The following is a 12,268-nucleotide window of genomic DNA, read 5'->3' on the forward strand; positions in this document are numbered from 1 at the left end:
ACGAACCCAAACCTGACCTGTGCATGCATCAAGACCATAATCATAAAACCTCCACTAGAGTCCTCATCAAGTACTCTAGCGTGGTAAACATAACATGCCTCAAGTTTGGTTCGTACACAACTCATCATTAAAACATTACATACATCATGTACTAAGAAGGGATTAACCAAGCCTTAGGGCCAAGCACAATACTAATCCATGAACATAACTCTACTTTACGTTACATTACATCTCATTATCTTACAATACTTTATGTCAATTTACATTACATGTCCACTCTAATAAGCTAATCTATTACATTAACATAACCTTTACCCTTGACGTCTTTCTGGACTACCTCTGACCTGCAAACCTGGGGTTAGGGGAAAGGGGTGAGCTAAAAAGCCTAGTGAGCAGAAATAATAAAACAGTTCATTAATTACATGCTTTCATGAAATGCATCACAGCATAGACATTTCACATCACAGATGGACATGACCTCAAAACTCCCTCTGTTAGTGCCCGGCTCCCAAAGGAGCTCACACAGGACTTTCGTTACATATCATAGTGCCCGGCCCCCAAGGGAGCTCACACAGAACTTTCGTTACATATCATAGTGCTCGGCCCCCAAGGGAGCTCACACAGGACTTATCTAAACATAGTGCCCGGCCCCCAAAGGAGCTCACACAGGACTTTCATTACATAACAAATCTTGGGCTATTGAGGTCGCATTGGTCCATCCACATCAACAGTAAATAATGCAATGCGTCATATTCGTGAAACTAGTGCAATCAACCTATCACATATAAACATGATGCATGAACATGCTTTAGGCATTTGATTTCTTAAAATAAAAGATTAGTTTTAGTTCTACTCACCTCTGGCGGATGCTGGACTGACTCTGCAACAGCTAACACTGCTGGCCTCCTCAGTACCTCGGGTCCGATCCTACACAGGTGGACTTAAATGAGGTGCCAAACACACTCTAAACAACTCATAAACAACTCCCAAAAAAACCCCTAAAACATCATATAACAATCAAAGGAATCATGCAAATGAAGGCTGGACAGGGCACTTTCGGCGGCAGGTTCGGCGGTCGAAAGTCCCTCCAGAGCCGAAACTCAGCTACTTTCGGCGGCACCTTCGGCGGCCGAAAGTCTCTTCTAGAGACGAAACTCATGCATGTTCGGCGGCACCTTCGACGGTCAAAACTCCCCTCCAGAGCCAAAAGTCCACTTTCGGAGGCAGGGTTCGGCAGCCAAAAGCTTGCCTCCACAAACAGGTTCGGCGGCTGAAACCACCTTCGGCGGCCGAACCTGAGTTCATCCAGAACTCAGCCTCATGCATAAACAAGCCTCCCAAACCTTTCCAACTCCCAAAACATGCATCCAACCTCTTAAAAACATGCATAGCTCATACAATAAGCATATAGGAGCTTAAAATAAGTTTAAACTCCAACAAACAACCTCATAGCAACACCAATAGCTTATGACCCACATAAGCCAAAACCATGTAAACCATGCAACTCATGCATTAAAACCCCCATAACCCTTCATTAAACTCACTTAAAACATCATAAAAGATAAGGATCTACACTGAACTCTTGAAGAACGAGAGTTGGTGCGACCCAAACTTAGAGATATGGAGAATCCAAGCTCCAAAAGTCTCCAAGCTCTCAAAACCTTGATCAAGCTTAAAACTCTTCAAAACAGGGATAAAACTCATAAAAGCTTGAGGGATTTGAAGAAAAAGCATGAAAACAACCAAAGGAGAGCATAAACTCACCTTAGCCCGTGAATGGAGAGAAAACTCCCCCATTTTCCGGACAAGGGGCCTTTTATAGGTGGCTTGGTCAGCCATTTCTGGCGGCCAAACCTGCACCTGCAACACCCCCATGTTCGGCGGCCGAACCTGGTTTGTTCCATCAAAGCCTTCAGAGGCCTAAAGCGCTCCCGAAACAGCCTCATGTTCGGTGGTCGAACTTCACTTTCGGCGGCCGAACCTGGAAAATGCCTCCTTAGTATTTTCTTTTAAAAACTCCATTTTCTTTTCATTTAAAACCGGAAAATCATGTGAAAACATTTTGAAAAACCTCTGTTTAACCCTTCTAGAAGACTCCGACATCCGAGTTTCCAGCAGACGGTAGGAATTCCGATGCCTGATTCTAGCGGGGTATTACATAAACTGAAAGTAAAATGGGGGGTTTTGAGATTGATTTGATTAACAAACTACTGAAAGCAATTAAATCAGCAAGTAATAAAAATAAAAGGGAATTCAATATGAGAAAGGTCTAGTTGAAGATATGGATCCACCTTGGTTGTTTGGATTGATCATTGAAACTTATTTTCTCTTGATTGATTCAATAGATTAGTTATGGAGATGGAAAATGCTTCTCACCACCATGTCTCTCCTTATGATTAAATCAATTAGGGAACATCCTCTAACCAATTACTAATGAACAAATTACCAAGGAACATCCTTGGGCCATAGGCATCAAAACAATTATGAATTGCATGAAGAAATAGAGAGATCCAATCCTAGCTACTCCAAACGCATGAAGATGATGCTAGATCATACAATTCCTTGATTTTTACACCAAGTGTTCTTAGGTCAGAATATTTTCAGCAATTACGGACTAAAAATTATCCCAACTAACAATCAATTACCTTGCAATCAAGAATCAAGTGGCCAATTTGATCAAAATAATAAAGTAATCATGGAATTAAAGCATCAATTGCATGAATATTGAACAAATCAAAGACAAATAGTTTATGATCAGATCTCACAATCCATAAAACAACCTTAGTTTCAATCAATCCTCAACTAGAATAGGGGGTTTCAGCCACTCATGGCTAAACCAAAACAAGAAAGTAAAGAAGAAGAGGAGAGAAGGAGGAACCGGCGGTGGAGATGGTGGGCGATCGGCGGCCGGACCTTGGAGGAGATTGGGGGTGATGTAATCTGCTACTTCTTGTCTTTTTGAAGACTTTAAATATATCTTGAGAGGCTGCCTAGAGTTTCTTGGCAGTCCATGAGTCTTTTAGAGGTTGTCCAAAATGCCATTGGTCTAAGGTGTGCCTTCTATGTGCATGTGTGAAGGGAAAAATGTGGAGCATGTATCAAATTGCAAGAGATGGGTTCTTTGGTCTTTTACTTGCTGCCCAAGGTCTTCAAGATGCTGCCCAAGCTGCCCAAAGATTGCCTTCACACTCTTCTTGCCGCCCATGCACTAATAAGGAAGGTGGAGCCTCCTTTTGAAATTTGAATATGCATGGCATGAAGTGGGAAACACGTGATCTTCAAGATTTGGCTTCCTTAGCAAGCTGGATTTTGAAATTTAAAATTTGAATATGAATCTTGAAGATTTGAATTTCAAAATACTTTCCTTATTTGGCCCTCCATTTATGGTAACTTGAGATATGGCTTCTTGAATAAGGAAAAGGCTACTTGGAGATTTGAAATTTGAATTTCAAATTGCTTTGACTGAATGTTTTTTCCTTCTTTGCCACTTTCCTTATTTAGAACCTTCCATATTTAGCTTTTTTTTATTTCAACTTAGCAGGCTTGCACTCTTTTGCTTCAAATAAGGCAGTTTTAGGGGCATTTTCTCCAAAGTGTCCTTTTACACCATTTTCTGCAAAACAATGCCAAGAGCACTAAATTAAGCAGAAATCATGTAAATAATCATCAATAATATCAAGATAAAATGGACTAAAATATGTTCTATCAATTGGTTAATAAGGTTAAACTCTTCAAGGTGTTGGACTTTCATACTTTGGCCCAGGCCCTAGTTTAGACGTCCATCTTTGAGTACCACCTACAGAAATTTTGACCTGCGTAGAGGAAGGAGAAAGAAACTGATTCTTAAATTCCACCTTTGAGAAATCACCGTAGTTTGACATAAATCAATAGCTTCATGGGAATGAATTCAGACGCGGATGTCATCATGCAATCCATTTGGAAATAGCTAAGGGACTATTGGTTGGATGTCCCATTCACCTGAGACACCAAAGCAATGAATTCATCAATAAACTGATCCACTAAAGATTGTTGTCGCAAGGTAGCCAATCTTTTAAAGACATTTGTGCACATATCTCCCCCATAATGATGGATAAGCTCATGAGTAAGTTGATTCCATGAAAGTGTGGGGATGTTCTGCTTAATCCAAGGAACCTAGTGCAAAGCCGGCCCTTCCATGCACACTAATGCCAACTGGAGCTTTGTATCATCTCGTGTATTATTGATGGCGAAGTAGCTCGAGCCAACCATGCAACAATATCTATGCCATCAAAATTGGGCAACTCGACTCTTTTAATAGCCATGGATGAATCATCTAAAACCACCATTTGGTGCAGATGGCGAATTATTGAGTGAGTACCTTCTATGGGAGATTTGGTTTGTGGATGCTTTCGCATCGTCAACAGGGGCTTTATCACATACCAAGGTTGTAAGTAAGGTCTCAAGGTGAGCAAAATATTGTTTCTGCTCTGTTTGGATTGTTTGTAGCCTGCAGTCTTGATCTAGTTTCAGGGAAGCAATGACTTCTTCTATACTTGACATGCTCCTATCCATTTGATTGATTCGAGCTTCTAATCCTTTGTCCATTCGTGTCTTGATCATAAGGAAACACCACCGGCATGTCAGAATAACACTACAAAAAAACAGGGTATCAGTGACGGATTTTTCCGTCGCTGAAAGTAAAAAATCCGTCGCTGAAACTTTCAGCGATGGATTTGCGACGGACTCAAGTCCGTCGCTTAAAGTCATGTCGCTAATTTTTTCCGACGGATCGGGCTGCCGTCGGAAATATTAGCGACGGATTTCCGACGGATTTTAACTCCGTCGGAAAAATTTGCGACGGATAATTCCGTCGGAAAATTTTAGCGACGAATTTTTTCGTCGCTAAATCCGTCGGAATATCTAAATTCATCCTATAACAATCCGTCGGTAATCTGTCAAAAATAATTAGCGACGGAAAGTTTCCGTTGGAAATCCGTCGGAAATATTAAGACAAAAAAAAAATTCTTGCTTTTATTCAAATAATTTATAATTAAGAATCATATTAAATATAAATCAAATATTTCATAATACTTAACAATATTCATAAAATTTAAAATAAATCCATAATATTTAACAATATTCATAAAATTTAAATTAAATTCATAATATTTTACAATGTTCATGAAATTTAAAATAAATCCATAATATTTAACAATATTCATAAAATTTAAAAGTAATCTATGAATTTGTTGAACCATTTGAATCTGCAGTTGTGTTATGCGGTGAAAATCTATTTTTGTTCTTCAATGATTTCATCTGATCTTTTATTTGTTTTTCTATCTGCACTCGCATTTGCTCTTGCATTTGCTCCATGTATTGTTTCATTTTGATCCGGTTTTGCTCTAATATTTGTTCAACCTCCTCTAAAGAAAACATAGTTTGAGAAGGTCCTCCAGGATGAGCTGATGTGCATGAGAAAGATGTAGTTGGAGTTCCTGATTTTGCAATATCAGAGGATCCAAAACCATAAACTCTTCCTTTGCTACTTCCAGAAATTTCAATCCACTTATTCAAATCAAAAGCAGACTGACTCTCACAATTGTCATTCACATTTTCAGCAATTGCACTCAAATAAGCTCCCTAAGTAAAAAAAGAAAACATAATAAACATTTCATGAATCATACACAACTAATGATAACATAACAATTAGAAAAATAATGTGATAACATTAAATAAGCAAAAAATAACTTACATCAACTCGTCGTGATTTTCCATCAATGTAAACACCTTGACTCCCCTTTTTTGTGTGAGTTGCACGAAATAATTCAAGTTGAATTGGTTGTCTACCCAACTTCTTTGCCTACAAAAAAGAAATAATCACACAACACAAGATGCACGAATAATTTCTAACCATATATATAAAAATAGAATTGTATAAATAAAAGTAAGAAATAAAAGAGTTATACCAATCTATTTGTAACAGCCCGGCCCCGTACGACCGGCCCTGTTACCGCTCACAGCCCGTTACACCTCCTGGGGGCGGCCACTGTGAGCAGCTCTTAACATCCCTTCACCCTCACGGGTTCCAGGCAGGATTTGTCCCTCGGGGGAGCCAGTACGGCCCGCCCTAGCCCGAGTGGATTTGGCCCAATTCCTTCCTCTGGGAATTAGGTCGCCTCCCCCACTGCTCGAACCCTTGACCTCCCACTTTAAGGGAATAGTCTGGTGAGAGTGAGTACCAATTCTTCTACTTAGAAGAATTGGTACTCACTCTCACCAGACTATTCCCTTAAAGTGGGAGGTCAAGGGTTCGAGCAGTGGGGGAGGCGACCTAATTCCCAGAGGAAGGAATTGGGCCAAATCCACTCGGGCTAGGGCGGGCCGTACTGGCTCCCCCGAGGGACAAATCCTGCCTGGAACCCGTGAGGGTGAAGGGATGTTAAGAGCTGCTCACAGTGGCCGCCCCCAGGAGGTGTAACGGGCTGTGAGCGGTAACAGGGCCGGTCGTACGGGGCCGGGCTGTTACATAAAAAGGAGTAGAAGAATTGGTACTCACTCTCACCAGACTATTCCCTTAAAGTGGGAGGTCAAGGGTTCGAGCAGTGGGGGAGGCGACCTAATTCCCAGAGGAAGGAATTGGGCCAAATCCACTCGGGCTAGGGCGGGCCGTACTGGCTCCCCCGAGGGACAAATCCTGCCTGGAACCCGTGAGGGTGAAGGGATGTTAAGAGCTGCTCACAGTGGCCGCCCCCAGGAGGTGTAACGGGCTGTGAGCGGTAACAGGGCCGGTCGTACGGGGCCGGGCTGTTACATAAAAAGGCGCCTTTTTATGTAACAGCCCGGCCCCGTACGACCGGCCCTGTTACCGCTCACAGCCCGTTACACCTCCTGGGGGCGGCCACTGTGAGCAGCTCTTAACATCCCTTCACCCTCACGGGTTCCAGGCAGGATTTGTCCCTCGGGGGAGCCAGTACGGCCCGCCCTAGCCCGAGTGGATTTGGCCCAATTCCTTCCTCTGGGAATTAGGTCGCCTCCCCCACTGCTCGAACCCTTGACCTCCCACTTTAAGGGAATAGTCTGGTGAGAGTGAGTACCAATTCTTCTAAGTAGAAGAATTGGTACTCACTCTCACCAGACTATTCCCTTAAAGTGGGAGGTCAAGGGTTCGAGCAGTGGGGGAGGCGACCTAATTCCCAGAGGAAGGAATTGGGCCAAATCCACTCGGGCTAGGGCGGGCCGTACTGGCTCCCCCGAGGGACAAATCCTGCCTGGAACCCGTGAGGGTGAAGGGATGTTAAGAGCTGCTCACAGTGGCCGCCCCCAGGAGGTGTAACGGGCTGTGAGCGGTAACAGGGCCGGTCGTACGGGGCCGGGCTGTTACACTATTCTCATGAACCTCCAATTTTATTGAACCACCAGAGTGTTTCGTAATAGTCCCATCTTTTTCTACGTTTCTATTTGTTTTACCAGCTTCTGATTTCTTTCTCCACTCTGGTGTACTCCAATATGCAACAAGTTCATTCCATATCTCTGTCTCCATCCAATCTGGTCCTAAATTGTATAGATAAGCAACATCTGTCTTCTTGTGCTTGCGCAACAATTCGCTCCTAACTCTATTAAGAATGTCTCGCAGTCTTTCTTTACCTACCTTTTCCCAAGCAATTCGAACCATACCTTCTTCACTCTCATCCCATGCATATCGACTCTACAAATAACAATCAGTGTTAAGTAAATTTAAAAAACTTAAAATGCATATTATAAATTTTAGAATATAAGTTGTATTTACCCGAAAAAGTCCGAAGAGCTCGTCTTTTGTCTTTAAAGGTATTTCTGACCAAGTTTTCCATGGAGCAGTATAGCGCATCTTAATGTCATTAGTGATTGATCTAGTAACCGTAGAATCTAAAAAACTGCAATATTTTTATATATAATGAGTAGTTGTAAGTAATAATACATATTAAATCAATAGCAAAAAGTTGTATATGACTTACACAGTTCCTTTCAATCTAATCAATTGTCGATCAGACGGATTTGATGGGATAGGATGTCCCAAATTCGGACCTCTAGTTCGAACTGATGATGATGAGGATGCGTTTGCTTGGCCCCCTAATGCTTGTGGAGTGTGCTCCAGTATTTCCTCCTGCACCTGTACTGCCTCATCTATTTCATTCATAGACAGATGCTGGCTATGTTCTCTACCTCTGGATGATACTGCTCTTCGAGGCATCTGAAAAAATAATTGTCCATAAGTAACATATCAAAGTAGAGTTGAAAGGAAGGCATGTAAAGCAAACCCACAAATACTATTTTAATTCATGTCTTTAATTAACTAACTACTTTTAAATATTATTATTTTTTTAAAAAAAGTTAAATTAATAGATTAGTTTGTTAATCCATTCATTAATATACTAATCAAATCAAATTAATTTCTGAAATTTATTTTTTTATTCTTTTTTCTGTAATTCCTTAATTACAAGAGTCTTTGCTAAATCCAATATTGCTTTATTAGACAAAAAGGAAAAAAAAAAGCAGTTTAAATGATGACACAATTAGATAAAATAAATTATTATTTGATTTATTGGCCCCAATTATTATTTGATCTCTTTTTTTCAATTAAAATTATATATATTTTAAATAAAAAATTAAACCCACATTAACTACAACAGCAGCCAGCATGCTGCTGTGCGATGCTGTTGGGCAACAAGCAGCTGCTGCTGCCAGCCGCAAGCAACTGCTTCTGCCAGCAGCAGGCAGCAGCAGCTGCGTGCTGCTGGCAGCAGCAGCAGCAGCTGGCAGCAGCAGCGGCTGCTTGCTGCCCGCAGCTGGTGCTGCTGCCAGCAAGCAGCTGCTGCTACTGCCCGCAGCTGCTTGCTGCCCAGCAGGCAAGCAGCTGCTGTTGGCAGCAGCAGCGGCTGCTTGCTGCCCGCAGCTGTTGCTGCTGCCAGCAAGCAGCTGCTTGCTGCCAGCAGCTGCAGGCACGCAGCTGCTTGGCACACAGCAGCTTGCTGCGTGCCCAACAGTAGCTTGCATGCTGCGCAGCAACAGCTGCTGCTGTGCTTGCTGTTGCCCTCAATTTAATTTTTTTAAAAAAATAATTAGTAAAACTAAAAATAAATTTTGATTAACACAAATTTATAACTAAATGAATAGTATTTTCACTATATCATAACATATTCAAAAACTAAAACTCAAAATTTCAATAATATAACAAAAAGAAACTAAAAATCAAAGTAGACACTTACTTGATAGGCAGTGGCGGAAGTAGCGGCAGTGGCGAGCGGCAACGCAGTGATGGCGAGAGGAGCGTCCAGCAGTGGCGAGTGTCCAGCAGCGGCGACAATCACGGGATTAACGGCGGCGGCGGCGGCGGTGGTGATTGCGGCAAGGAGAAAGATGTGGCATCCAGGAGAGGAGAGGAGAGGAGAGGAAGTGGGCGGCTAAAATCAGAAGTGAGGATGAATGATTAGGGTTTTTTTTTTATATGATTTGTATTTTCTGACGGATTAGCGACGGAATTTATTCTGTCGCTAATATTTTTATAATCCGTCGGAAATCTGTCAGAAATGCCAAAATGCAATATTCGTCGCTGATCCATCGCTGATTCCGTCGCTATTTTTTTTTTCCGACGGAAATAATTTCCGTCGCTAAATCCGTCGCTAAATCCGTCGCTGATAGTCTATTTTTTTGTAGTGTAAAAATGATAGAGTGAGAAGCAATTAAAAGGGTATAAGACAAAGAAAGTATTAATATTACTCAAAAAGAACCTCCTCAGAAGAGACAATAAGAATTCCAAAAGCAATCTCCCATCTCACTCAAGTTAGCTAAAACAGTAATGTTTTTTAGAAAGAAAATAAGAATACAGATAATACCACTACCCCTTTTTTTATGTATACGCTGGTTTCAAGCAGCAATCATTTTTTAGTGGTTGTAATCTGCAATTCCCACTAACTGAATTATCCTTTTTATCTCTATTCCCAACTGTTCTGATTCTTCATTTTTCGTAGATTGATCTCCTGTGTGTCTTTCTTTTGTTGCCTGTAGTAGACCTTCAAAAAGTTTTGGATCGCTAATATATTAATTTTTTATTTAAAAATTAAATTCTCATTACTAAATGAATATATTATCACTTTGTCATTCTATTCTAATAATTTATTATTTTCAGTAATCTTATATTAAAATTTCTGATTTTTTACTATTAATATATTTCCCAAATTTCAAATTTTCAATTACTAATTCAAAATTAATTTAAATAATAAGAGTTATTCTTTTACTTTAAAATTTAAATTTAATTATAAATAATAAAAAGTTCAACACATTCTTAATAATTTTATATTATCAAAATTATTGTTTATATTCCTTTTCAAAATTATTTAAAGTTTATATTTAATCGTTATAATTTAAAAACCACCTAATATCTATTAAATTTATAATATCCAAGTTATTTTTTACATTCTTTTAGGATGATTTAATATTTAAATGTGTTATTTTAATAATTTTAGTTCAAAATTTTGATTTTTAAGTATGTATGTATATCCCAAATTCAAATTTTTTTATTAAATTAATTTAAATAAAAAAGTATTATCCACTTTAAAATTATCTTTTTATGTTATATAATTTAATATTTAAATATGTTATTTTACTAATCTTATCTCCAAAATTTTATTTATTAGTTTTATCCTAGAATTTAAGTTTTTTAATTAATTTAAATAATAAAATCAGTATCTATTTTAAAATTTTAAGTTATTTAGTCATCGGTAATCCCGATATTTCCTTTCCTCTTTCTATATTTATATAATCTAAATTTATTTTATGTATCTAAAAAGTTAAAACGTTGCTTTAATTTATATAATAAATTTATTAGAAGTAAAAAAAAAATTAAAAATTACATTAAAATATATAAATATAGAAAATATTATAATACTGAATTATTTAATACTATTAAATTAAATTAATTGTTCATTATATTAAATAAATTAATATATTCTTATTATATTTATTTTTAAATTCAATCATTATTGAATAATAAAATTTTTAAATAAAAAAGTTTATAGGAGATATTGGGGTTTGTGGGAGCCATCTCTTAGTCCGCAATGTAAAATGACTTCAGGATGGTATCAATTGTTTTTTCTTTTGATTATATAATTACAAATTAAAATTTTGACCTTATTTTCTATCAATTATTGAATTATTAGACTAGTAATAGCAAAACCAAAAAAAAAAAAATATTTGCATTCGAATACAATCCTTTCAGATACCAACTTGACTCCTGAGTTCATTTAGTAATAAATTTAGGACAAGGATTTATTAATTAGTAAACCCTTTAAAGGGGCTCAACATTGTTGATATGTCGGATACCGAGGGAAGGGTTGGGCTAATTGAACCGACCCACATCTAAAAGATTAGATCAAGGCAATCGGATAAAAAACTCGGACGACTTGTGCCCACTAAGGTGTTAAGACACACCTCTGAAGAGCGTGTCGGAGTTAGTTAAACAGGTCCGATTAAGACGACCGAACCCAAAGACACAATCTCTCGTTCTAGCCAAACAGAAACAAAAGACACAATTTTGTTCGAATAACCGAATCCTAAGCGAATGTTTCGGTACCATTGTTGAATCTCGACCACCAAAGGAATGAGACATATGAACATAAAAATGAAATGGAGTCTTACACCAGCTCAACCAGTTACAAATAAAGAATATCAAAATCTATATGAATCTGGTATCCACACTAACAAAATTACTCCTAGTCCAACTCTATTAAAACGATCTAAGACTGAGATAAATTCTATGAGGAATTATAGTCTAAGAAGGATTTAGATAGCCCAACATCCATACCCACAGAGAAGATCAGGGCAGCATCATTGCCATCATTTATGGGGAATCGTCTTCTTAAAATCTCACAAGAAAATTGCATTCGAGGTTGTTCTGTTTTTCCTTCAACTACCATGGCATCAAATCCTATGCAACTGCTAGTAACCTCAACTAAGGCAACAACAACCAAACAACTACCATCCAGATTTTCAATTAAGGAGGGAACTTGGAAGATATACAACTTGGCGAGTCCTTGACCATGGAGCAGCTATTGGAAAAATTGAAGTTGATGCTAATTGAACTCAGGCAACGAGAGGGTTCAGGTACTCCTCAAGGGAGCCAAATCTTGAAAGAGAACAAGAATATTGCAAGTGAAAAGCACACTGAAAAGTCAGCAAAAGTAGAGGTTTGTCACGCTTAATCCGATGAAAAGCTTCTCAATATAGTCAGCAGAATCAAGGAGTATCAGAATGATGA

The 12,268-nt window shown here is 38.8% G+C and overlaps 1 protein-coding gene across 1 annotated transcript; it reads right to left on the reverse strand.

The window, feature by feature from the left end:
- Window positions 1-5,217: 5,217 nt before the first annotated feature.
- LOC122723072 lies at window positions 5,218-8,000 on the reverse strand. The gene is made up of 5 exons (XM_043953824.1): window positions 7,971-8,000; window positions 7,766-7,889; window positions 7,361-7,684; window positions 5,732-5,839; window positions 5,218-5,619 (listed from the first exon to the last, which is right to left on the reverse strand). Exons 2-5 carry the CDS (start codon window positions 7,841-7,843, stop codon window positions 5,218-5,220), a joined length of 912 nt encoding a protein of 303 aa, XP_043809759.1. The 5' UTR covers window positions 7,844-7,889; window positions 7,971-8,000.
- Window positions 8,001-12,268: the final 4,268 nt, after the last annotated feature.

The sequence above is a fragment of the Manihot esculenta genome, chromosome 2 (assembly GCF_001659605.2).
Source record: "Manihot esculenta cultivar AM560-2 chromosome 2, M.esculenta_v8, whole genome shotgun sequence".
Classification (NCBI taxonomy): Eukaryota; Viridiplantae; Streptophyta; class Magnoliopsida; order Malpighiales; family Euphorbiaceae; genus Manihot; species Manihot esculenta.